The sequence below is a fragment of the Ixodes scapularis genome, unplaced genomic scaffold (genome assembly GCF_016920785.2).
Source record: "Ixodes scapularis isolate PalLabHiFi unplaced genomic scaffold, ASM1692078v2 PGA_scaffold46__3_contigs__length_2488377, whole genome shotgun sequence".
Lineage (NCBI taxonomy): Eukaryota > Metazoa > Arthropoda > Arachnida > Ixodida > Ixodidae > Ixodes > Ixodes scapularis.
The window spans coordinates 1,057,704-1,084,960 of NW_024609875.1; the positions used below are offsets into that span (position 1 = coordinate 1,057,704).

Sequence of the window (27,257 nt, forward strand, 5' to 3'; positions counted from 1 at the left end):
GACGTTGCGAGCAGACGACGTTGCAAAGGAGCAGACGACGCTGAGATAGGGGGTCGCGATCAGCCAATCAGAGTTCGGCGTTCTGACGTCACCGCTACTTCCTTTCTTATGCGCAGAAGACGAAAATGAGCCCGCTTGCGAGGCGTATACTCCGTTCACCCCTAAGATGAGGCTGTGGTGGAAGCTACGTCCTCGTTGGAGCAGTTATACGTCCGTTTTCCGCCACGACTTAACGAGGTCTTGCCTGCATAAGATAGAAGACAACTTTAGTTTGCACGTATTGAAGCTAAAGGAAGGAAGCTTTTGCACCTACGCTTCTTGTGGGAGTGGCAGACGGCCTGTTAACCCAGGTGAAAATTCAAAGTGGGACCATTTTAAGTGGTTTATGGAACTGGGACCACTTTACAAGTGGGACCACTTTGAAAGTGGGACCACTTTGGAAGTGGGACCAGTTCCATAAACCACTTTGGAAGTGGGACCACTTTGGAAGTGGGACCACTTTGGAAGTGGGACCACTTTGGAAGTGGGACCACTTTGGGAATGATACCACTGTGGGAATGGTACCACTTTGGAGCCAGGAACAGTCCCTTGTCCATAGTTCAGTGACATCATATGTAATCGTGAAAACCAGTTCAACATATGCAGATGAGAATATAAAGAATCGGCAGTAGTGAAATATAGTTTATTTCCTAGCTCCAGATGCCGTCTTACACTACTGCAGAAGGGCCCTGCGCTTGAAAGCTTTTCGGGTGTCTTGTATTTTTTCTGACAATACAGTATTCATGTTTGCAACTGTACTTGTGATGTCTACGTTCTCTGTCCGACCCCAGTGTGCCAACGTTTCTGAAAAATAGTAAGGCAAAAACAAATGTTAGTATTAAATAATGACACAATCTAGTTCTTAACTCACTTACCAAAGACAAGGGAGACCTTTTCTGGGGTGAGCTCTTTGCGAGCAGTAGCATCCAGATTTTTGCGGTCCTTCGGGGCCAGCCTTCCCCCATAGGTTCTTTCATTGAGCTTTTTCGAGCCCCAGAGAGCTTGTGCGGTGTCTTTAGCCGTCTTTGCTGCCTTTTTGTTTGCATAAATAGTTTTCCTTTGAGTTTCGGAGATGGTAACTCCTCCTTTGAGATGGAACTACAAAACAGACCAAACATAAAGGAACATTTAAAAAGGTAAACTGAATGAAAGGCTGAACTGAACTTACTCTGCCATTTTCCAAGGTGCTGAACGGTGGAGCATTCTTTGGCCCGTTGTAATCAGCGACAACTGCATTAAAAAAATTTGTGAAATATCTTAAGAGACCTTTTTGTGCATTGAGTATGCTAACTTTTGAAAGAGTTTTGCCCCTGTTCTTTAATCTAACTATATAAGAAACAGAAAAAAATTATGAGCTATGGAAAGTTTCAACAAAATTTCTACAAGCAATCATTTTATATTTTCCTAATTATGGCAGTCTTTGTACTTTCCAGGTAAAGGCAGTTTTTCTCTTAATTATAATATTACCATCAGTAGACTGGGGTTGTCGCTGGCGGCCACTGTCAGCGGAAGACAGCCAACTTGACGTTTTCGTCTTGCTTTTGGCCACCCCATTAGAACCTGAAAAATATGTTCTTTTCAGTCTGATTTCTTGCACAATAATAAGGCAGACGAATAAGAGACTGAACTTCAGCTGATCGCAAATCATCCTGAAGAAATAAGAACTGGTTACCCGTGGCTGAAGCTGTCGAAACGGCAACGGGGGCACCAAATCCCACGGTGACATCTGAAACTTAAGAAACGGCTTGTTTTTATAAAGCACTGATGTTTTTTTTTGTGCTAGCCTCGACAAGGACTGGAGCTGTCAATAAAGCGTTCATGCAGAATGTTGTATAACATTCTGAAGTGCTATGACGCTATGTATTTTCTCAAGTATCCACTGGTTGCTAAATTTGTGCAACAACTGTATGTACAGTATAATTATCTGGAAATAAATAATTAGCAGTCTGCAAGCGTGAATTTAGAAAATGAAGCTTGCAAAGAGAGTCGAAAGGAACTTTATAAATAAGATGTTGCAAAGTAGACACTAGCAAATACACAAGAGAATGACTAAAAAAATAAAATTATGGCAAAAAAAGAGGAATAGAGCAATGTAGTAGTTGATGCTGCAGGAAATAAGAGAGCATGCATGTTTGTACAAAGAAGGTTCCCCTGCGAGACTTAAGGTAAAAGTATTTAATGGACACTCTAGTACTCCTTTTGCAAAACAACCGGAGCAAAACTGATGTTAACTGTTTATCCTTCCGGTTAAGTAAGAAGTGAACATTCACCAGGGGCAGTGGGTTCATCCCATGAAGGACTTGGATGTGCATCTTCCATCCAACTAGCTGCTGACGTGTGATCTGAAACATAGACAATTTCCCCAGTGTATACTGGACGAGCAAAGTAACACATGAAGGGAATTACAAAACATGTCATACAAACTATGCATAACCATAAACATACTAGTAGTGACAAGTAAGCAGAAATCGAAAGAAAGGGCATGAGCCCATATTTTAGTTTGAATGTAAAGAGATTCATAACTCTAGAACTGTACAGGGTGTTTCAAGAAAATTGGCCTAATTCGTTTGTGCAAAACTATATGCATCACACACAAAAAAAGATTGACGTCGTTTTGGTCTGTGCTGAAGGGCCTATTTAGTGAAAGTACTAAAGTTTGGAATTAATGAGTTTAATTATTTTGAGAAATTAAATTAAAACATTTTTAAATTTAAGGACAAAGTTTAGTTAGAAACTTGTCGGGCATCATCCAAAGTTACATACTCAATTAATTGCAGAAAGATATAAGGTACTATATCAGCCACAAAAGTTTATGGGAACCATGGGAATTAACTAAAAAATTTATTTACTGCAAGTCTGGGCTTGCTTCCCCAGTGCGGATGATCTTTGGGGGATGAAAAATCACCCACACCCATAAAGTATGTTCAAAGTGCAAGGTTGCACCACAGATAAATTTTTTAGTTTCCTCCTGTGGTCCATAAACCTTTGTGGCCGATAGTACATGTAGCATTTGGTAACCTTCCGAAAAACCACTAAAATTGGAAACATTTTTGTGTTTTAGTTTTCTACCAGAGTGCACAACTCACCTGGGCTTAGCTTGAGGGGATTTAGCTGCTGGGCTCGTCCCTGTCTCTCTAGAAGCTTCAGCACTAAGGTGTAATAGAAAAAAAAAAAAAAACATGTAAACACACTACTTAGTGTCCATATCTTCATTGCTTGTGTTTTGTAGCTTATCATAAAGTGTATGCAAGAAGAGAACTATAACCCCAGTGAATTTGTACTTACCAAGGTTTAGGAAAACAAATCATGGAAAAAACCTGCTTTGTGATACATTTCATATTGCGGAACATAGCACTATGTATATTAGAGCAGACAATTGGGTCATGTCAGCATTTCTCCTTCAGCCCAGCACTGGATGGTAAACTGGATAAACTCTATACTGTTTGTTATTGCGAGGTGGCAGTTCGCTAGCCGCAGCGCCCTTGGATATCGTAGGACTTGTACGCCGTTTACTTAGGGGGCTGCACAGAAGCTACCATGACAATTTATTTCTAAGACATAACAAACAAAATAACAGCACATGGATAACTGAATATTTCATGCGGATGCGAGCGGTAATGGCAATTTCCATTATTGTACCCTCTACTAGTGGCCTTCCCATTGCACATCTGTTACTAGAGCTGGCGAAGTTTACTTCCCCAGTGTGGCACACCAGTGCAAAGTATCATTTGAATCAAATTGAACGAGCTTATAACAAAGAGTAGGAAGAAAGGCGACTATGCTCACTTGAGTCAAGTTTGCCATCCATGCCATTTTGCAACGACTCTATGACTTTCTGCAGCCTTGCATTCTCCCTGCTCTTTTCTTCATATCGTTGACGCCAGTGTTTGATTTCCTGGTTTTTCAGCTTCAGCTGTGATGATGACACAGCCATTATGCTGTCATCCGTCTCAGTGTCAGAACTAGCAACCTTTTGCCTCCTCTTCTTTGGGACCTACAAAATTATTTTAGTGGTATGCAACTCCAAATCAGGGAGAAAAGAAAAAAAAAAAGCTCTTACCGGCGCATTTAAATGTATAGACTCAGCATTTTTTTTTCAAGCTCTCCAGCTGCTTCTTCAAGATATCGGCGTAGGCGCTGTCTTTCGCGCTCTGCCGGTTCTCCTTCTGTGTCTTCTTCTCCTGTTGTGGTAAAGAAGTGCACCAGAGTTTCCTCGCATAAAAACATCGTTACTGTGCAAGCGCTGCTTGCATATGCTTATATTCATGCAAAATAGGGGGTAATTAAATGGCAAAGCATCTCTCTGCAGTTATTTTGATGCCACAGCCAAAATTGTGCACCGAAATATGGAAAGCAAATCTGGCTGCCATTCAACAAAACAAAGCAATTAATTAGGCTCGTGTGCGCGCGTATCGTCGCCCTAACCGCAAGTCGAAGCAGTCCAAACGGGTCCAACCAACGAGCTTGAGCAGGAAGTGAAATTCATGCAGTATACGGCTACTACAAGAACACTCGAGCTTGATCTGATCACAATCTTTCAGAGGCAAGGAAAATAGATGCAAGCTTCGAATCAGCATACGCGCCTAGCTTTTTTGCACCGTGAAGCAACGTACCTGTCTCTCTTTTCGTTGTGCTGCTTGGGAGGTCACAGGCTCGTCAATGGCCTCTTCAGCCTCATAATCCGAAGCGTAAATCCGTGCCTTCCGGACACGCTTTGCAGATCTTTTTTGTTGGAGGCCTTCTTCGCTTTCTGTATAAAACAATTACGATAATTAAATAATGCACGGTGAACAGCAGTTGCGTTCTCAAATGTTCTCAAGCTTTAGCGCAGATTTGTCAGATACATACCTGCCATCATTAAGATTTGGGCCGAGTAGTAGCCAGAGTTTTCATGCTCGGGGTCGTCCCAGAAGGCTTGGTACACAGCCGAAGGGTCGAAGTCGGTGTCGTCGGATGGGTCAAATTCTTTTATGTTGCGTGTAGAAACAACATACACCTTGTCTCTGAACTCATTTGGGAAGCGAACGAGCGCAAACATATTTTAAACTTCCTATTCACTTCACGCGCCAGTGAACCCGCACGTGGAGCGAAAGTGCACGTACGGTAATTATAAACACATGGCGCACGCAACAAAGAGCAGAAAAAAAACACACACACACAAAACGCAGTCTTGGCTAGGCTTGGCTATAAATTTTAGGTATATCACGTCAGTAGCAGAGGTCAGTTGGCAGTAGTTTAAAACAAAGTTTTTAAATACTGTTTTCCGATCTAACAATTAATAATATTTGATATACTCAAAAAGATGTGAATTTAAAACGAAATTTACTATGCCCTGCGTAGTTCCGCTTAAGCCCGTAACTAGACGGATGAGACGGATGCTTTTTGTTGGATATAGCCAACAAGTGGCATCCATAGCCTCCCTGCTCCCTGGCCTTACGGCATTAGGCATCGGGTGCTCCAGGTTCGTTGTTCCATCCGTCGTAAACAACAGTTCTAACCGTTCTTTTTTTTTTTGACGCTTTGTGAAATTTGTTTTCACGCTGCACAAGAACAGTAAGACAAAAGAAATGCTTTCCAAGCACAAGACTCGGAAGCGTTACTTAGAGCCGGATGCTGAGCCACATGAGCGTATGCCTAAATCGACAACTCACAGACTCAAAACTGCAAGAGCACCAACCCCTTCAACTAGTACTGGCTCTTCCACGTCCTCTACTTCCTTTGAAGCTCAAGTACCGGACTGCGCAGATGGCCCAGAGGGAGATACCTGCACCGAGGAAGAATGTAACTCGCCGGAGCACGAAAGTGCTCAAGGTTCAAACCATGATCGGCCGTTCGTCGAGTTTGTCACGCCTCTGGGGAACGGTACTTCACTCTCTGTTGGCGACGCTCTAGTGTTAATCATGGACTATGCAATCGAAGTTGGACTTGCGTGGACCGACATCGAAAAGCTTCTGAAGCTACAAAACCGGCTGCTGGGAACGAGCAGCCTCCCAGAGAGCAAGCATTTATTTCGTAAGTTTGCCAGTGCCTCCCCGGATGACGTCACGTTTCACTTCTATTGCCCGACGTGTGAAACTCTGCTCGGAAAAACAACAGGGAGCCTAAAAGAAAGACAGGCCATCTCGCCTACCTGCTCGGTGTGCGGTGAGCGCTACACCGGGAGAGATCTCATGTCGAGAGGAAATTATTTCATCAGTCTTCCGCTGGAGAAGCAACTTGAATCGGTTCTGGCTGACGAAACCGTGCGAATCAAGCTAGCGGAATCCCTGACGACTGCCGCTGCACCGAGGTCATCCACTGTGAAAACGGACATAACCGACGGCGATTTCTACCGCGACCAGCGTGCTAAACTTGGTTGTGGGGTTCATGACCTCACCGTTTCCATGAACGCGGATGGCAGCCCGGTGTTTAAGTCTGCGAACTATTCCATTTGGCCCGTCCAGTTGACGCTGAATGAGCTGCCACCATGCTTGCGCTGGCGTTCTGTCGTCCTGCCATTGTTATGGTACGGTGCAAAGCATCCAAATATGACCCTACTGCTTCAAGCCTTCACAACCCAGATGGAAAGGCTAGCCGAAGACGGGGTCACCTGGAATGCTGGGGGCGTAACCGTAAACTCCAAGGTGAGTTTCCCGCTTGACACACTTGTAGCAGCTAAAATGTAGAAGCCTCTCTTGTTGTAGCTGTCTGCATAGCTGCAGGAGCTCCTAGTTGTGTGCTCATACAATTATAACATCCATCTGCACGCATGAATGCAGCTCCACGATAATTGCTGGCATTTTTATAGGTCTATCACAGATCTGCTGTACATAGTTTTCACATGACGTCATTCTGTTCGCCATACCCAGGTACTAAGTGTCCCCACAATACAGTGGACCATACAATGTCGTGCACTTCCGCGAGCATTAATGCTCTTGAGGCTTGGCCGCCTGTGCAAAGGACTGGGTACTGAGTTATGTGGGTGCAAATTATTTAATCGGACAAGCTTTTATATCGCTTGTTTAACACCATCAGATCTGTTGCAAATCTATAAAAGGTTTTACATCAGTAATAGCCCCGACTATCTGACACAGATAACTTATAGCAGATCTTTTTTCCAACTTTTTTATTTGTATAGATTGTGGTCACAGGGAATATTAACAGAAAAGCTTGTTTGCAGGTCTACTGCATCAGCTGTGTGGCAGACTCCCCGGCAAGGGCAGCGATGCAGAATGTTATGCAATTTAACGGTTACTATGGATGTTCCTGGTGCCTCCACCCCGGAGTTTGCATAAATGGTAAGAAAACAAAATGTGATTTTACTCATTTGAAGCTATTTATAGGATACATGCATATATTCCAAGCTAGGGAGGCTTTCTCCAAAAAGGAGAAAGCCAGCCTCTCTAGCGTTTTGTCTGATTCCTCCTGCCCATCCTTCCTTTTCCTTGCCTGAAGATCTAAACCTATCAGTGACTACAGGAATACTATTTTAGACAATTAGACAAACCCTTTTTCAATAAGCACTGAAATTTTATGCTTTATTACTTTCAGGTTTTATATTCTCTGTTCATTTTGTGCTATTAATATCAACTGGAAATAATTCATACAAAATAATCATTCACATCACCTTCCCTGCAACATGAGAAATCTCTACTGTAAGCATCTTATTTTTGCGATTCGTGAAATTCACAATAATTAGGTCCTCATGAAAATTAAGTTGTTCACAGCATTTGCATACTGCTTGTTATTTATAATTTTGTGGACTCCCTCATGCAGGTTGCATCAAGTATCCTGCAAGTGCTGGTGCTATGGATGACCGGACCGAGCGTGGAATGGTTGAGGACATGAAGGAGGCTGCAGCAAGCAACCGCACCATCCATGGAGTCAAGGGACCATCGCCCCTTCTGAACGTACCAGGCTTCGATATAGTCTGGAGTTTCCATCCAGACTATATGCACGGCGCCCTTCTGGGCGTAACGCGGCAGTTTGCGGAGCAATGGTTTTCTGCTGTGGGTGAGGATTTTTACATTGGGCAGCCTTCACGGCAGTCTATTGTAAACGAAAGGTTGTGCAGCCTGAAGCCACCGCAGTGCTTGAACCGTCCGCCACGAGCACTGAAGCTCAGGAAATATTGGAAAGCGGCCGAGTGGCAGGCCTGGTTATTTTATTACTGCCTGCCATGTGTGAAGGGTGTTCTGCCAGATGTTTACTACGAGCACTTCGAGCTCTTTGCCTCCGCTTTGTACATTCTGACGAAGACAGAGGTGACACGTGAAGATGTAGATCTTAGCACGGAGAAACTGACAGAGTTTGTTGTTGCCACCGAGTTCTTGTATGGCAAGACGCACATGAGTTCGAACCTGCACATGCTCCTGCACCTTCCGAAGGCTGTGCTCCTCCATGGGCCATTATGGGCACTATCATGTTTCCCGTTTGAGTCCAACATGGGGCATCTTTTGAAACTCATTTCCTCGTCGAATGGTGTGCCCTTCCAGATCTTATCTCGGATCCTCCTCCGCAACAGCTTTTTCGAGCTGAGGAGTATGGCTTCAGATGAGGTCCGGGAACACCTTTCGACGAGGAAACCTGACAAGCCAGGTGACTTGCACCTTTTTGGCAAACCTAGGCAGCTGCCCGACTCTCTGCTTGGACTTGTTGAGGAGCTGGCCTCGGAAGTGATGCAGGACATTGTCGAGTACGACCGTGTGCGTGTTGCAGGGCACACATTTCACAGCACGCAATACCGTGCTCCCATAAAGCGGGACTCCACAGCCCTAAGGCTGGGGGATGAGTTCATAAGAGCTGAACACATCCTCTCTTCAAGTGGTGAGAATGGCAGTCGGAATGTGTATGTTGCTTCATATGCTTATGATGTCTCTGCCTTTGGAGGTGTGCAACACCTCCAGCTTGCTCAAAGGCGACAGACTATGCAGTTGCATAAGGTTCGTGGGTGTGTGCGTCCATGTATGTATTTAGACATTGATGGCACAATCATCTTCGCCGAACTGTGCAATAAGTATGAATGGTCATAGAAGTCTAACACTGGTCACTATAATGGTGACAGGTCAAGAGTAAAAGATGAGCTGGAGAGGAGGAAGCAGAGCGAAGGTTGCACTTCAGCCTTCGTTCTGCTTCCTTCTCTCCAGCCTATCTTTTACTCTTACCTGTCACCAACTGTGGGCATCTAGGACAAGGAACACTCCACCGATTTTTTTCATGGTCGCCAATTTGCCTCACTTAGCCCAACACACCGATAGGCATTGCAGAACTCCTAACCATGATATTTTGTTCAAGTAATATTTTGTTGTGAGGTTGCTGCATTATCAAACCTTAAAGGAGCTGTGCAACAATTTCAAGGCTTTGCTTAAATAATTGTGGAAGTTGATGCCTGACACTTCTGAAGTGAACTACAGAATACAGATTTTGCCTGGATACCTTAGTTTTTATTTTAAAAAGTTAAAAAGATCCAGTTTTTCGCCGCCTCTCGACCTGTACATCGTCTTCCGGGTCACGTGCGCAGTGACACGATGGGGTAGGCGCGGGGTTCCGGTAAAGTTCTCTCTCTAAAGCCACCAGTGAGCAGCGAGAACTCATCCGCTCGCAACCGCATGACCACGTGCTGGTGGGCGCAGCGCGAATAATATGATGAAAGGAGGAAAGTCTCATCCGGGTCCGGCCATACCCGTCCACCTGTCCCCCTCCCCCTCCGGCTTGTGGCGGCTGTTCGCAGTAGCAGAGAGGGCTGGTGGTTTTGTGGACCTAGGATAGATGGCACCATTAAAAATCTATATAATAAAAGTTCTGTCGATAATTACCAGGTTCTCGACGCATTTATATTTATGTTGGAACGACAAGATTTATAGAAAAGTTATCTCTTATCGAGCACATATTCGCACAACTTGCTATATTTCTACAAGACCCCCCGTTGACATCACTTCGCGTGTTTCTCATGGCCGCCGCTCGCGGCTGCAGGTCATGGAATATTCTAATTTTTTCCTCTTGATTATGCGGCGGAATCGCAACATTTCGAAGGGAAGAGGTGCGTTTTCTGTCCTTTGTGACAAGATGAACAATGTCAAAAGTAGAAGATGCCAATTCTTTCAACGTTAAAGTCGTTGCACAGCGCCTTTAATTCTCACTGGTTTTGTTTTTTGTTATTGTTTTTCTTTCTTTTTCTTTTTTTTTTTTGCATTTTTGAGACAGCAACATCAAAGGGAGTCTCAGGTCCAGTGTTTGGGCAGTAGAACATGTTCCCAACTGATTACATGAAGCTTGATGGTGTAATATGGGTGCTGAGGAAGCTTACTTCAACCGTGATGAAGCAACATGAGACAAATGCACGCTTTCTTAGAGTGCTAGCTCGACTTGCATTTCACCCTTAGGCCGTGGATTCAGGAAATGTAGTGAATTTAAGCAGCTCGAAAATCGGTGGAGTACCCTTTTGAAAGGGGACACTGGCTTGAGTACTGGAGGCCACTATGCTTGTAAAAACTTTTTTGTACTTCCAAAGCTGGAAAAACTTATATCGAAAAAGATCATTGCATGATAGTTGCCGCAGAAACTGTGGTCAGTGTCTTTTTGTCAGTGACGTCGTCCAAGCGATGCTCCCAATGTCGCAACGTAGGATGCTAACAAAAGTTGCTACAGCAACAATTGTGTAATACTCTTTTTCATCACGTGTATTTCCTGCTTAAAGGCCCATGCACCTTGTGCTTTACACTTTTTTTGTACTTCTCTCTCTGCTATACCTTCCACACATCTCCCTTTCACAATGCAGCTCCCCTTGCAGTTAGGAGAAGACGTTGCTAAAAGGATTAGCTCCCCCACAGACGTTGAAGGTCAAGCGTCGGTGTTTTAAGTGACACAATATGCCATTTGCTACTCTGAGTACACATTTGTCTAGATACATCAGTTTAGTCACATATATCCAGGGTGTTTGCCAGCCGTGTTTTGAAGAGTTTTGGTTTTCATAGTTTGTTTTCATTGCAACAGTTCTGCTTGCATTATCTTTGCACCTAAACATGATCTGAATAATAGCTTTTAGTTTTGATACCTCATACATCGTGGAATATAACAAGAATGAATCTTCTGAATTTAATAAATATAGGATTTTTTAATAATACACAATATCATGATTTCATTGCTCTTTGCTGTGCAATTACTGCTGATGGATGAATTTTTGCTTTTAATTTATTGGTAATTTTTAATGCACACCCTTTGCTGAGTCTATGCCATTATTGAAGTTGTGATCTTAATAATCTGACAAGGGGAAAAAGTAAGCTTTAATGTGTTGCAAAAGCGAATGCACACCCAGTGTCAGTATTCCATTTAAAACAAAGGAGAAAGGAACTTGAGCAAGCATTTTATAACATTAATTTTTGCCCCCTTGGCTGCAGAGATGTAATTTGAATCATTTGATTTTTGTTGTGAACTTGCTGTGTTTTTTCTCTTTACTCGATTTTCACCGAAGTTATACTTTTCGTGTAACACCTCTTTTGATTAAGCTAGTTGGTTCGTTGGTTTCTTGCTTTCGTCATTTGTTCCAGATTTTATTGTTACTGAGATTATGATAAAAACATTGTATTGCTTTTTTTCTGTGTGTGGTGTATAGCTTTATTTTGAACTTCTTTGATGCCCCATTATGCTTTGTGGTATCCGTAAATAAACAAGTAATTAATTGTCATGTTTAGTTGTTTTTGTCTTTTAAACATGGTTTCATCAGGCATTTATTTCAAGCCTTAAAAGATACTAAGCACTCTATGAATAAAGTTCTGTTGTTAGCAAGCAGCTTGCAAAAATGGAGGCACTTTTTTATTTAGCCCAGTTACCTAATTAATAAAGATGTACAGAGCTAACTTTTTAAATTTAGGTTTGAGGTGTCACTTGAAGAGTTGTAGAGTGCCCAACTGAGGAATTTACAGCAAAATACCATCACAGTTTGTTTTTTTTCCTCTAAAGAAAATTTGTGAATTAAGGCACTCCGCGATTAGTTGGGTTCATTTTGACATTTTAAAGGCTTATGGACCAGAAGAGAAAAAAAAAGAAGCAAGCGAAGCATGTTACATAGAAAATTCTTAGATCAGGTGTTTTAAGGCGCTCCACGAGTTTCCAATTGACACTCTGGCCCTTAAATAATTAGAAGCTTGTTCATTAGTGGCAGATAATAGGCTCAATAAAAAATTAGTTAATTTCATTTGTGAAGTGCACTTGCATTTTCTTTATAGCTTGGTTTGTGTTAATTGGAACACCCTGCATACAGGTAGTAATTAACATAAAAAGTTTCCCTTTGCGTGAACATCTCGATGTAGAGACTATATGCGCATAATTAATTGCCGCATAAGTCAAGCTAACCCTAAATGAGCACATAGGGTAGATTCCATGTGTGCCCGCATCCAAATCAAAATTATGTTCGATCACTGACCACTGTCAGTGGAAATGGGATCAGCTGATAGTAAAATATTAAATCAAAATGGCATGACCACTTGGGGATCTAAGTGGGACCACTTAGATTGAGTGGTGGGGTGCAAGTGGGCCATGTGAACCCAAGTGGTACCACTTAAGATAGAAGTGGTACCACTTTAAAAGAAAACTGATACCACTTACAAGTTAAGTGGGACCACTTACAGGTAAAGTGGGACCACTTACAAGTAAAGTGGGACCACTTACAGGTAAAGTGGGACCACTTGCAAGTAAAGTGGGACCACTTTAAGTAAAGTGGGACCACTTGTAAGACCACTTTGAATTTTTACCTGGGTTAGAAACTTCAGGAAGGATGTGGTGTTGTAGGAGAGAAGCCAAGGCGTAGGCCAGTTGTAATACCTTATGTTCATAAGTTGAGCCACAATATAAAGAGTGTGGGGCAAACACTTGGGGTTCCCGTGTTACTCTCAGCACCTCAAAACTGGGCAGATTGTGTGGAATAGTGGAACGAGGGGAGACACGCGTCGGTGTCTGTCAGAAGAAGCATATGACCAGGTATGTGGAGTGTAGCGAGGGCGTGGTTTACAAGATTCATTTATCATGTGGCAAAGTATACATAGGCCAATCGGGACGTTGCATAAATGATAGGCTCAGGGAGCGTGCACTGTCAGTTCGATCGTCACCCTCGGGAGACCAGGCCGTGCACTGTGACAGATGTGGGTGTGTCCCGAAGTTTAACAACACCATTATTTGGCCCGAAACCGGAACAAAATGAAAAGGGAGATATCTGAAGCTTTTTTTCATATCCGAGTACGTTGAAGGAACGTGTGTCAGCGCGTTCCTTCAACTATTTGGCATTGAGGTGAATATCTTTCGTAAAGTAGATAGCGGACAGACGAACACTGATTGGGTGATGTCGCATTCCTGTAGTACATGTTGCGATTTCACGGTATATATATATATATATATATATATATATATATATATATATATATATATATATATATATATATATATGGTGTTTACTGCGAATAAACTTTAGTTGCAAGTAGCACTCTCTGTTGATGGTTTTGTTGCTTGTCCGTTGTTTTTAGCGCTTTTGGCATCACAAACCACTGTCTATTGGGCCCGGACTTGCCCGCAGCCCGCCATCTATTTCTGACAGCCGGGCGGGCCCGGCCCGAACCTCATTTTCGCAGGCCAGCCCTGCCTTATTTTAGCCCAGTATGAATAGCTCACAAATTGCGCGGCATGGCAGCTCGCTTGCAACTGCTACAGATAAGTTGATTACGATACCCAATAGTAAATACTGTAAGCAATTTTGGTTGCTTTTATTAGTGTACCAATCTGCAGGCCTAGGACGCTTGTCAAAAAAAATCACCCGATATTCCTTTTTTGCGATCAAACACGCGCGGAAAGCACGAAAAAACAAAAATGGCAAGCAGAAGTAAACAAAACCGCGTGTCACAGTTGGAAAGCAAGGGAAACACCGCGACGAGTTCGGACAAAAGACGGGCAAAGTTCTAAATTGCCATTCTCGCTGCGCACAACCGTAAAAAAAAAAAAAAAAAAGGAGTAATGCCGTTGTCTTTTGTGGTGGTCTGCGAGAAATTTTTCAGGAAAGTACCCCTCAGGGGAACTTCTTCCCCCCTATTGGTATGCAAGCCCTCGTGCGTACAGATGGTTTACGCCGGTGAGGCTACGCATTGTATAGGCGCATGGATGTGCGTGTTTGTGGTGAGAAGCGATTTTATGATGGCGGCGCCGCCGGGGACGAAAAGGAACGCCGCGCCGCTAATCTGTGGAAGAGCCTTCGCTGCACACAGCGAACCATACCAAAACAGACAGCCACAGACTCATGCTTCAGCGTCTGTTTATCCCCCATTGTGGTTCCTCTCTCAACCCCCAAACACGCTTCCGAAAAGCAAACCGATAAAAAAAATGACCCGTTTCGCTTGCTTTGGCACCTTTTCTAGACTTGAGTACAAGGCCCGCACCCGGCCCGGGCCCTTCATGAATGTAGCCGTGAAGCCCGAGCCCAGCCCGAGGCCCGGGCCGGCCCGTGGCCCGCGGTCCGGCCCGTACCAGTGCAGATCTCTACTTGGAACGCTGACGGCTCGCACCTCTGTTATGACTGGGCAGACAACGCCGCCTGGCGGCGAGCGACGGAGTTAGCGCTATTGCACTCTTCAGCTGGGGAGTGACTCGAATGGGAAGGCCGGAGAAGCCTTCGCGTGCGAGCTTCAGGATTTCGGCGGCTGTTTCTCCGCCTCAGTCTCAAGGACCGCTCACCCGATGGCGCTGCGTGTCCGTCAGCGTGCTTTTAACACAGAGCGTCCAAAGTCAACGCGCTAAGGGGAGCGCGCGCGCTGACCGGCGACGAAGAGTACGCAGCAGAGGAAACAAGGGAGTGGACATTCGGTTCGCCTGCGTACGTATTCACAACTCATAAAAGGTGTTTAGGTGTATATCGAGCTCTATTTTTCTCTCCACCAGGGAACATTAGAAATCAGCGTAGTTTCTTTACTCGTAACGGGTACTATGTTGCTTTATTCACATGATAAAAGTGTAATATATTTAGTTGATGTTTTTTTTTTTTTGTTTTTTTTAATGCGAAAGCTTCTTTTACACCGCTTCGATCCCATTGGCTAGCCCGTGCCGACCAGGCACTCATTTGCCAGACATGCAGCGCCATGGGGTGGCCGGTCGTTGAAACTGAAGAAATTGACGCGGGGCGTCAGGTTCAACGACGGGCCACATCATGACGCTGTGTGTCCGTCAGCACCAGTCAGCGTTTTATTACTGAGCCATGTTTAAGTTAGTAAAAATTGAGGGCCAGTTCTATGTTGTACACCATGATATGCCATTACACGCTATTAATTCTTTCAAAACGAAAAATTGTATCTATTTCAGAGCCACAACACGCTGTAATTGCTTTCTTTTGATTATACATGCTTTTTTTTTTTTTTTTGCTAATCCAGTGCCTTCTTCGTTCCACAACTCCATGCATCGTTCTTGTCGTCTGTTTTTATTGTTTGATTAGGCATACTTTAGTATCTTGGTGTTTTGTCAAGCTGATTCACCCTGTGTGCTTCATAGCATTGTCTATACGCGTCATTACGTGCCCTATAATAGTAGTCTGCAACGTCAACACGTATTATACATGTGTATTGGGCAATTTTAGCGCAGTGCTCGACGCCATGATATCTAAAGAAAAACGATCTAACCCTATTGGAAAACCCCAATATAAACAGCGTATTATGGATATTGGTAAACAATATCTTTTTAATGTATTGCAATACAATATAAACAGTGTATTTGAAAACATTACATTTATTGTATTGTATTACAATAAGGATTTGTTATGGGATTCCAATATCCATAATACGCTGAAAATATTGGAATCCAATACCGTATAAACCCTTATTGGATCCCCATGTGTCGTATGGGGATCCAATAAGGGTTTACGATTCCAATATACTCAGCGTATTATGGATATTGGAATCCAATATATTATATCGGCTACCAATAAAACTATGTGCGAGTTGTAATATCACGTTCAGCACAACATTTCTTTGCAACGCAGTCTCTTGTGTGTATTTCTGAGTGAGAAAATAAAAAGTGTTGTTGTTGTCAAATTATGCATAAAGAAGCAAAACACTGGGTTTATCCATACCAAATATATTTAACATATTCCTCAACTGGAGGATCCGGCGTTTACTGCAAAAGAAAGTTAATTGTTTAGGACCCTCATTCAAAAACTTGCTGTTTGAAAACAGAATGTGAAATCCTCACCTTTTAATGAAAGCAGCACCTGCTAGCTGTAGCCATATAGAAACTGCAAAATAAAAATTTGTGATTAGTTCGCAACAAGTAGCAATCCTTCACTAAGCCGGATAGATTCAAAATTATGTCTGCGTTTGATTGTGGAAAAATAAGCTTCCATTCCACTGCCACGGATCATTCTGAGCTCCGTCAATTAAATAAACCTATCGGCTCGTCTGGCTTCACAGTTCCTGCTTTGCACCTAACTAAAGTATCTGGAATGCTCACCTTTGAGGAAAAACAAACTGGTGCTTGCTTGCTAGTAGGCCATGGAAACTGGAAGAGAGATTTGCGATTAGTTGCGTTCAAGTAGCAATTACATTGAGTAGCCCCGTAAAGTACACTAAGTCGAAAAGATTAAAACAATTACATGCGCAGGACATAGATAACCTCTTGCAACATAACTGGGCATACGTCAATGTCGCTTGCGTGTATTACAAAAAAATAAGCTTCAATGCACGAGCCCCCAGTCGTTCCGAGCTCTGTCAATTAAAAATGCTGTACCGGTCGTCTGCCTTCAGTATTCCTGCTTCGGGAATCTGGAATTCTCACCTCTGAGGAGAAGCAAACTGGGACCTGCTGGCTCTTAAGCCTTGGAAACTGTCAGAAAGATTTGCGATTAGCTGCGTCCAAGTACCAATTTCTTTGACCAGCCACCTACAGCACACTAAGCCAGATAAAATCAAAATTACATGTGCGTGACATAATATGCCTCTTGTGACAAAACTGGGCACATGTTTTGTTGCCTACAGCAACACTGAAGCCCGACAGACAAGCGATACGGCATATTTAATTGACGGAGCTCAGAACAACTGGGGACGCTTTCACTGAAGCTTGTTTTGCTACAATACACGCGTATATTGCAGCAAAACAAGCTTCAGTGAAAGCGTCCCCAGTCGTTCTAAGTTCCATCAATTAAATATGCCGTACCGCTTGTTTGGCTTAAGTATTGATGCTTCAGAGCAAACTAGAAAATCTGGAATCCTCACCTTTGAACGAGAGCGAACTGGCACCTGCTGGCTTGTGGGCCGTGGAAACTGCAGGAGAGATTTTTTGATTAGTTACGTACAAGTAACAATTTTTTTCGAGTAGCTGCCTACAGCGCATTCAAATTACATGCACGGGACATAGATGCCTCATGCGACGGACACCCTTCATCCTTGTTTTCCATTAACTCTGCTCACCTTCACCACCCGCCTCCAATTTCTGCGCTACTTCTTTAATCTCGATTCCCTGGTTCCCAAAGGCCATGCCATGGCTTGTGCCAGTCACAGGTGTGTCAGCTCTGCAACTGGCGCCATTGTGGCAAAGACGCCAAAGCACCTGGCGCTTGATGTGCTCTTTTAATATTTTGAGCATTGCTGAAAACAGGTGGATGGGTGTCTGGTATGCCCTTTGATTAGTTGCGGATCGTTTCGAATCAGAGGGTAGGCGCTTCTGCGATCTGAGCGCATGCTCGGTATTTAACAATAGTTGAAATTGAACTCTGCAGGAATCTTCAATCATAACAAACAGAATGTGCATGCCAAAAGGCTTAGCAATTGAAACACTCACCATCTATCTATTTTCGTTTCTTGTCCGCAAGAAGCTGTCGTATATGTAGCCTCCCTTGCTTAAGCCGCTCCTCCCTAGTGTCCCGGTTGGGTCTCGTCCTGATGAATCGTCGGTGGAGACCTGAGGTGCAGTCAACATCAGATTAGACCTTTTGAGACCGAACCATATACTTGCTGGGAGGAAGTACACCCAAACGAATTTTAGCCATGTCATTCATAGGGAGTTTTAAAATGAAAGGCCTGACGTAAAATGAGATGTCAATACTGACGCACCCCTTTTGCGAACCTAAAATTTTGAAGGCCTTGTCCCCCTCGCTAGGGGGACAAGGCACATGAATCCCGGCATGTGGATGAAATTTTTACCTTAAGATCCTGACTCAATGCCCATCCCCGAATATTCGACCACCACACTTTTAGAAAAAGATAACTTTTTAGAAAACACCAAGTCATCGACCACCCCTACAAAAGCCTGAACCAAGCCTACTCGTACCGTGGCTTGTTTGCTCCGTGCCGCCCCCGAGTTAATTCGGGCTGACAATGTTTCTTTTTTCAAATGGAACCCACATTCTTAGTTTCGGTTTCACTTGTAGAGGCAGGTGGATACTTTTGTAAAGCTTCCTCCCTATGCGCTTCCGAGTCAACATTTTTGCAATGGCCAACCCCCGGGCTTTGATTTTTGCGCTCCTTGACAAATGCTGAAACTCATATAGCAGTGATGTGATTGGCCTAAGCCATTTTGAAGCGCACTTTGGAGCAGAAAAAGTAGCTTTTAAAGCAGATATTCTAATAAAAATAAAAATATTTGTCTTAAATGCTGGACACGCGAAGAGAATCTTGCTCGCCGAAATAAACCAATTATGGTCAAGTTCGGCCACCTGGGAGTCTTTCAAGATGTAACTGAAATTCCAATGACATGACAGATTTCTTATTGCTTTTCGAAACATTCTGCAAGGCTGGAGCAAGCTTTGCTTTAGCTTAGGGTAGTAATGAATGTCCAATTTCAATGGCTCCAAAGAGACATTGCGACATCCCACAAGTGTACAGTGCTGTAGGCGTTGCCAAGCAATTCCGAAAAACCGCTTGCCACCGTTTTACAGATTGCCGACGTGCCAGATTATCGTCAAAAGTAATTAAATGTAAAACAATGAATTGCAAGCGTCCCGGCTGGTGCCTCTGTCGTGCAATTATGTTCGCATCGCTGGTTCGCATGCACGTGAGGGCAACTCCGGCAGGCTTGCAGGGTGCACGTGCTTTGTCGCGCGAGCGAAACGGCTGTTCGATCGAAACCGAAACCATGCCTTTCTGCTCCGTCGCCAACTGGTTGCCAAAAGTCTATGCAAAATGTAACTGCCCAGCATGCGACAAAAAAGAGTCCAGCGCCGCGTGCTTGCAAGGCCGGCAGGCGAGGTACAAGCTAAACACAGAAAAAAAAAGAACCTGAGCGCATTGATGCAAGACATTGCGAGCCAGGGTCGCTTTGTGCAGCGACTGAACTCGAGACAAATAAGCGCACTCTGCGGGTTCAGCGTGCAGACATTCCCTTCTTTGCTTTAGCTCACTTCAACTTTTCTTCGCGACACATTTTTTCACGTACCGGGGTCCCTCTCGAAAGAAAGCCCACCAAGAGAAACCTACGTAATCAATACTTCGACACAGCAGTCTTTGAGTTAGAGAGGGATTTTTGTAGCAGCATATGTTTTAAACAAGAATGTGAATGTTGATGAACATGCGGCGGTCCTTATGTTTCAGTTTAGGAAGCTCCATATCTGCAACGCCGTGTGGCCGTTGATTTCAGGAGCGAGAGCTTCAGCTCAAAAAGTAACTCCCGCCGCGCCGAAACATAGTTTCGTTTCACAGCGTCACGTCATGGCTGGTACCCAGCACGCTAGCGTCGACGGCATGGCGGAAAAAACCATGCAAAAAACTATGGACGATTGATGCAGGGTATTTTGTGTCGGGCGGCCGTTTGCGCCGCCTAGCTCATGCATGCTCAGTTACGGTACTTAGTTTAGTCTCAGTTCTGAAAGGCGACCAAAATTGGCCCTTTGGCGCAGGCTTGGCGCAGATTACCCATATTTTGGCAAAATGTAGCAGGATGTAGCAGGGTTAGCCCCTTGGCGCAGTTTGGCACTATTGGCGCAGCCATCACATCACTGATATAGGCAGGCAATAGCTCACTGTGAAAATACTTGCTCTTGGTGGCCGAGAACAAACTCGTGTTCCTGATTGGCAGCCATGTGCAGCGAAGAATACCTGCACATATCCTAAAGAACCCAGTCTTAGTCTAATACAGATGCTTTGGCAGGACAGAGACACAAAAGCCTGACACAAGACCACTATAAAGACAGGAAATAGAGTGTCTGTCAGGAATAAAACACACAACTCAGATAGGCATCAATCACTCACCTTGAAAACACTTGCGATGAGCAGCAAAGAGCAAACTTCTGGCCTTGATTGGCTGGTGCTTGCCACCAAGACCTGCATGTATAAGAAAGAACCCAATCTTAGTCAAACTTGGGTGTTTTTGCAGAAGAGACACAACAAAATACCAATGCAAGACCACAACACATAGGAAACGGCATCCAAGAGGAATGCAACACAAAACTCATATAGGCGGGTAATAGCTCACCTTGAAAATACTTGCTCTTGGTAGCCGAAAACAAACTCGTGTTCCTGATTGGCAGCCATTTGCTGCGAAGAATACCTGCACATATCCAAAAAAGAAACCAGTCTGAGTCTAACACAGATGCTTTGGCCGGACAGACACAAAAGTCTGATACAAACCACAAAAAGCAGGAAATAGTGTCTGCGAGAGATGAAAACAGACCCAGGTGGAGAGGCTGGTTCTGTTTCACCTTAGTCAAATAGTGTAGCTTATTTTGCTAAAACAATGCATATTTCCTAAAAAATGTATAATATATATTTTGCCCCATTTAGCAGAGTTTACTGCCAAGGGTACCTGTACACCAGAATAAGTCAGACTTAGTTTTTTTTTTCTTTTGATGAGCGACAACAGAATCCTAAACAGGTATTGAAACAAAATATAAGCCTACCAAGCCAGGCTAGTTTGCCTTGATGCAAGTACAGTGCCTCAACCGACAAATGAGGTTCTATTCTTGGTCACTTGTCATATTTGGTGGGAATAGTAAAGTAAATGAAAATAAGGCTATCTCTCTTGCAGCCGACAGCTGCAAACAAAATTCATATACCTCGATAAACGACCTAAAAATAAAATTGGGTGGTGGCGAAGTAATTTATGGTGTCAAATTTCAAATTTACAGACTGTGTAGTTCTGGTTTAAGTCCTCCTGGTGTATATTTTTATCCTTATTGATTATATTTAAATTTATTATTATTTTTTAAGGCACTAGCACATCATTTATACGCTAATTCACCTTTAGAAGTGTTTTAAGAATACTCCACAGCTTCCTAGTGCTCGTAATAAATTCTCAATAAAAGCGGCTTTCAATTTTTTTCTTGCTCTCGCTGCTGCTTGCTTCCTCACCCTTAAAATGCTGACAACTCGACACAAAAGTAATAAAAAAAATGTGCTTCAAATGTGATGAAGATGAGCATTTCCAAGTTGTACCCTTGCTTCATGCCCTGACCATGCGAGCATACCGTAGCTGAGTGCAGCGACGAATGGTCCCAGGTGCTGTGACCCGACCGTATATAGCCTTACAGTGGCGCGACTCATGCAGCCCCTATGCTTGATGATGGAGCCAGTGTGCGAGGTGCGACCTGCTTGAGCTGTGCAAGCCACAGCTTTACAGCCTGCAAAGGGTGGGAAGATGCCCCTCCCTTTGCAGAGCTTGCAATAGCTCAACAAGAAGCTATTGCAAGCACTAGGGAGCCAGTGTGTGAATAAAAGCACTTCTGGATGTGAATTAGTGTGTAAATTATGAGTCTATACGTTAAAACTTAAAAAAAAGTATTATTTATAAATATAAAATATATATATATACTGTAAACGACTAAATTTTCTAGAGGACCTAATTTTCGCCGATTTTGCGAATCGCCTACAAACGCGAAAAATATGTCCCGCGAACAACTCGGGCAATATGTGAACACTACGGAAGCTACGCTCGATTCGCGAAAATTAGAACCCGCGAATAATTTCATATTTTCAGCTTTGGCCCGATTTGCAAAAATTTGAGCCCGCGAAAATTAAGTCGTTAAGAGTATACTAAAAAAAAGGCAAAAAGAAAAGAAACGTCTCCAGGTGGGTTTGAACCCAGAGCTCCACTGCCCTTGATTTCAGTTCCCTAAGGCCCGCTTCAGACGGGGCAACCTTTCTAGCAATTTTCAGGTTGATGGCGGGTTGTTCCCTAGGTTTTCCCAGATCAGCACGAATTTCTGAGATCAGGTTCGGCTCAAAGCAGACAAGCAACTCGAACAAACTGGAGAAATTTGAAGCGGCAGCAGCCAGTAAGGGACGCAATATTTTCATGTGACACCCCTGTGGTGGTGAGGATGACAGCTGAAGACTTGGTCCTGGTTTGAAATGGATCGTTTTTGGAAATAAACTTTTTTCCGAAACATGAGTGAGTATTCTCAACGGCACTCAAAGATATAAAAACATGTTTTTAGCACGTAGTTGTGCGTCTATATAGTGCAAGAAAAATCAAATTTTATGATGATGATGGCAAGTCGTAGCAATTCGGTTGCAGCTTGTGAACGCAGGCGGCCTGTGTTGCTGGTGTTGCGACGTTAAGTTGCTGGGGTAAATTGCCCCGTCTGAAGTGGGCCTCAGGCTCGCTTCCACAATTCATGCTCAGCGAGCAAGCCCGCTTCAACCGTTCACACCTCAAGGCAAGCTGGACAGCTACAAGCCACCTAAATGTCTACCGCCGCATCCCTGGCCAGGTCGTGACGCGACATAACTTATTAAAAGTCTTGCTGTCACTGCCACGACCGGCCAGAGTGAAGTCGATAAAGAATCACATAAAACATTTCGTAGCTTTCTTGGAACGACCACCCTCAAGGGAGAGTCGTCCCTCTGCCCTTCGTCGATTGTTGGACTGACGCGAAGCAACTAGCCGTCTTGGCCCAGCAGTTACAAATCATAGTGCTCATTAACTCGCCTCCCAGCGTTCCCGGTGCCAACCGCAATTTCCGCCAGTTTACCCGACACCCGCTGACAATCTCGTCTGCCAGTGTTCCCGGTGTCAACTGCCATTTCCACAATCTTTCCAACACCCACTGACAAACACCCATCTGCACTCCAGGCCTCGACAAGCGCTTACTTGCCTACCGCATCACCCCAAGCCTAAATCTGCAATGAGTCCTGGCTGCTTCCCCTCCTGCCACTCGTTATCCTGCCTTCCAGCGAACATGCAGTGGATCTCCTCTGCCTCTGAAGACGACTTTCCTACATCTTAAACGCGCTCCCCGTCTCCTGCCAACCACTATTCTGGGATACCCGAGAAAGCGTGTCTGCAACCTCGTTCTTCGAGCCCTTTAGGTACTCGGTTCGAGGAAACACCTGCTGAGCTCTGCCGTGAGACAAGTCGCCAAAATTTCAACATATATGTCTCAACGGGCATCGATAGCGTTAGTGAACAACCCGCTCAATGAATCCGTGAGACTCCCTGGGGACGACTAGAAGCAGAGGCATACCGAACGAGCCCCACGTTGGATGTGCCATTTTAGTGTTGGTTTCTTTATGGAGTTCGCTTAGCTACTAATAATCACCGCAGAATCGGTATGCGCTCCGCCCGTCACCCTGGGAGTGACATACAGTAACAAGAAGACAGCGAATAAGTTGACTGTAGCTCACGGTTGCCCGTCGTTCAGAGCCGGCAGTCCAGGCATGCCGACCCTTGTTGTCGCCCGTCGATCAGAGCTCACAGTCGGAGTCAGTGTCCAGGCCTGCGGATCGTCCTTGCCACGCCAGCGCTGCGTAGGCTGGCTGTCCCGGGCTATCACTGCCCGAGTCTCGCTGCGGGACCACCCCAAGATCGTCGTGGCCTAGGCTAGATGGCCAGGACTCGCCGTTTCTACCGGTCCGGACTTCGAACCTCGCTGGTGGACCGCTCCGGGGTTCGGCATGGGCCAGGCCAGGCAGCCCGGCTCCAATGTTCCTGCCCAGCTCCAGCCTCGCTCAGCACGCACTGTCTCGCGCCAGCTCGTGACTTCTCCGCCGACCGTCTGTCCTGTGCCCTCTGCCTCGTCTTTCACCCTTGGCTCCCAGAAAGTTAAGGAAAGGAAATGTACCATTATGTTCAGTGAAGTTCGGTGAGAAGACCCAGGACTCGGACAAGAATACCGTTATCCTTGGTGTGACCCTATGAGACTCTCTTGCTGCCTTTGCTGGGGTTTATCTAACTGAAGTACCTGTACGAAAAGTAGAAGAAACATATGTGCATAGCACTCATTATTCACAAGAAAATTTGTCAACATCCAAAATGACCCATGGAGAAAATTATGCGAGGAATTTGTCAGCCACGTTGGCCAAGTCACCTCTCGTGGCCAATGTTTCATTGCAACTTTAATTGTAGTAAACAGTCATAGGGTATATTACAAAGTGCAATTTTGTTTTGTACGAAACTACAACATACAAAACAGCACTCTAATACAGTATGTATAGGGTTGTTCGTTTTCGGGTAAAACCCGATTTTACCCGATTTTCACACCCCAAACATGTTTCAGAAAAATCGGGTTAAACCCGATTTCTCCCCGAATTCTAAAACCACATAACCAACCTATTTCTTTTTACTCTGCGTGGAGTTCGCGTTGCACACACGCTATCTACCTGACCTCGGGAGAACAGTGACCTATAGTTTATTTCGCAAACTGCATGCAGCACTGCGGACGCCTCCCCCCCCTACACCGCTCTCAACCAACCGCCCAACTCACAGTGCCATTTTACGGAGGCCGGCTGAGGAAAAGCGACAATAGGCGTTGGGGCCTCGGAGGGACATTTCCGTCCCCCCGCTGTGCAGGTGGAACCACCTCGGCACGCCATGTAGCTTTGACCCTGCTACATGCAGCTAATGAAATGCACTATCAATACCCTTTCGACCGCTCTTAGGTGTCGACGCCCAGCGAGGTCTCTGGGGTAGCATGGCCATCTCACTGGCGTCCGACCTTTCACACGAAGAATGTCCGAGTCTGTCAGTTGCGTAAACAGATCGGAAAAATTTAACAGGTTTATTGCATAGCGAAATATCTGCTCGAAGATAACCATCCCTCGAACGGTCGGGGTTTTTGTTGACATCTGAGGGAGAGGAGGATTCCATGGGCGATGCTTCCCTTGAAGCGACAGACAGCGATCGGAGCTAGAAAACCCTGATGTCCCCCGATTACCAGCTTGAAACAGACCCCTAATTTTAATGTGTTAGCGTTAGGTAGCTTGTAATACCCTTAAATAATAAAAAAAATTGTATCTTTTACTGAGTACATTTGTAAATTTAACCCAAAAAAACCCGAATTTCGGAATGTTTCCACAAAAAACCCGATTTCTCCCCGATTATCAGCTGAGAGATAGCGCCGGAGTTTTACCCCCCCCCCCCCCCCGGAATTTAAAAAAATATAAAACCCGAAAAAACAAACAACCCTAAGTATGTAGAGGTACCTCTAAACAAATTCCAGGGTTTTATGGAGCCTCCTTCAGATAACTGATGTTGAACATAAACTATGTGCACCAAGGAGTGAGCAAACAGTGACTTCCAATTAGTCTCAAGCACCAGCGACATGTCGACAAGGAGTGCAATGTGTAGAATGTCGTCTAGAAGTGTGCAGCCAAGATGAAAAGGCGAGATATAACGATATCAGAATAAGTTCACACCAAAAAGGTTCCGTTACAATCTAGGTACAGTAATGAGTCAACCGACGTACAGCCGCGATTCACTTTGCGTTGAGGCGAAACATGGCCAACAAAATATTAAAAAAACGCGTTTTTTTTTTCTGTACATTATTTGCTTTGCACCGTTGATAGATGGACAGTTGGGCGGCGTCACAAAGTCACTCGCTAGCGTTTTTCGAATTCGTTCATCGGCACTCATGGTCTACCCGGGAGGAGAAAAGTACGAGCTCAGAGCCGAGCCGCCGAGCGTCGATTGCGACTTTCCTAAAGAGAAGCTCCGGTAACACTTCGGCGACTCGTTAGCTTCAAACAACGCCTCTTCGAACGAGCCTGACGCGCCAGCGAATCCAATGTGCCGAACGGTCGCGGCAGAAAGCACGCCGGAAGGAAGGGGGCTGGAGGCTGAGTATCCGAAAGAGACGCGGCGCTGGTTTCTACGTCCATTTCGCACATGAGATAACAAACTGGCATAGCTAGCCGAGTGTGAACAGTGACTGACGTTACATTGGAGCACACGCAGTCGAAATGACGCCTGTAACAGAGCACAGCTCAAGGCTTTCAACAGGGGACACATGCGTTCAAAAAGGCCGCGATTTAAAAACTTCACGTCTCCTTTCTGTCCTTCGGTGCTTACTTTGATCCGCGTACACCAAAGCACTCAATGCTGCAAGTAATAGAGTCGTGTATACGTACCTTTCGAAGCAATTCAAAGTGTGTAGGTTTCGCTCGATGCCCACGAGCACAGAGTGCGACGAATGCCAATCAAGCCGGTAGCGCGACCAGCGCGACGGCGCCGGCTGGCTGGGCGCTGGGCTGGCCGGGTCGCCCGGTCGCGCAACCGACGCCCGCCCGCTGCGCACTGCGCCTGCGCATGCTCGGCTTGGCAACTCTCAGCGCGGGCTCGCCGGGCGGCCGGGCTCGCTCCCTTTGAAGTTTGAACAGTTCGAAGTTCAAACTGCTTCCGGAACGCGAGCTTGCGCGCGCGCGCGCGGGTTGGCGATAGAAACTAATTTTCTCGAAAAACGAGGCTGTAACGTATCGTTTGATGGCGCAAATGCACGTATTTTTCACGTCCTTTTTTGTACAGTGTGTGAATCTCGCGAAACAGGCGACGAAAAGTGCTGGGTGAAATGTGCTCGCATGTCGTCGTGGATTTTGTGTACCACGTAGGATTACACAGAAAGGTGGGTCAATATCGATAAATGTGCCCGTAAGAAGCAACTACTTGCACGTGACCTGTCAAACCTATTCACCCTCATTATTTTATCGTGCGAACCGACATTGTCACGTATCGCGTTCGATTTCGGTCCCAACACCGGTATCTTCGAATAGTATATCGTGTTTGATGTTGTATTTCTCACATCGTATTCGATGTGGTGGTTGTGTACCAAAACCGATAGTTTCTTGTTGTATTGCGATGTTGTGTTGCAACATCGAATTGTATCCCGGTACGTTGGGTTTATCGTTTGGCGATCAACTTTTGTTGCATTACAACTGCAATAAACATTTGTTGGAAAACGATCACTCCAATGAGCACGTCGTTATTGGTCTTTCTCATTAAAAGGTAGGTCGCGGCGGGTGTTCCGGCTAGTTATTCTGAATGGTTTGGTGGTTGTCTAGCATTTTAAGCGCGTG

General features: G+C 44.8%; 2 protein-coding genes across 2 annotated transcripts; one reads left to right on the forward strand and one right to left on the reverse strand.

Moving 5' to 3' along the window:
• Positions 1-663: 663 nt before the first annotated feature.
• On the reverse strand, positions 664-5,077 carry LOC115308895. The gene is made up of 11 exons (XM_040215249.3): positions 4,888-5,077; positions 4,653-4,789; positions 4,128-4,220; positions 3,826-4,033; positions 3,126-3,188; positions 2,310-2,381; positions 1,712-1,771; positions 1,507-1,599; positions 1,208-1,269; positions 915-1,137; positions 664-843 (listed from the first exon to the last, which is right to left on the reverse strand). The coding sequence occupies exons 1-11, from the start codon at positions 5,075-5,077 to the stop codon at positions 713-715; spliced, it is 1,332 nt and encodes a 443-aa protein (XP_040071183.1). The 3' UTR covers positions 664-712.
• Positions 5,078-5,481: 404 nt separating this feature from the next.
• LOC115333113 lies at positions 5,482-9,936 on the forward strand. The gene is made up of 3 exons (XM_029995685.4): positions 5,482-6,662; positions 7,199-7,316; positions 7,795-9,936. Exons 1-3 carry the CDS (start codon positions 5,607-5,609, stop codon positions 9,048-9,050), a joined length of 2,430 nt encoding a protein of 809 aa, XP_029851545.2. The 5' UTR covers positions 5,482-5,606; the 3' UTR covers positions 9,051-9,936.
• Positions 9,937-27,257: the final 17,321 nt, after the last annotated feature.

Bases quoted from the DNA above. Each gene is read 5' to 3' on its own strand.
- LOC115308895 (XM_040215249.3), bottom strand. From the start codon at position 5,077: ATGTTTGCGCTCGTTCGCTTCCCAAATGAGTTCAGAGACAAGGTGTAT. The intron at 4,790-4,887 runs GTATGTATCTGA...TGTTTTATACAG, and splicing joins CCAAATCTTAATGATGGCAG to AAAGCGAAGAAGGCCTCCAA. The intron at 1,772-2,309 runs GTGAATGTTCAC...CCGTTTCTTAAG, and splicing joins GGATGAACCCACTGCCCCTG to TTTCAGATGTCACCGTGGGA.
- LOC115333113 (XM_029995685.4), top strand. From the start codon at position 5,607: ATGCTTTCCAAGCACAAGACTCGGAAGCGTTACTTAGAGCCGGATGCT. The intron at 6,663-7,198 runs GTGAGTTTCCCG...GCTTGTTTGCAG, and splicing joins GCGTAACCGTAAACTCCAAG to GTCTACTGCATCAGCTGTGT. The intron at 7,317-7,794 runs GTAAGAAAACAA...TCCCTCATGCAG, and splicing joins CCCCGGAGTTTGCATAAATG to GTTGCATCAAGTATCCTGCA.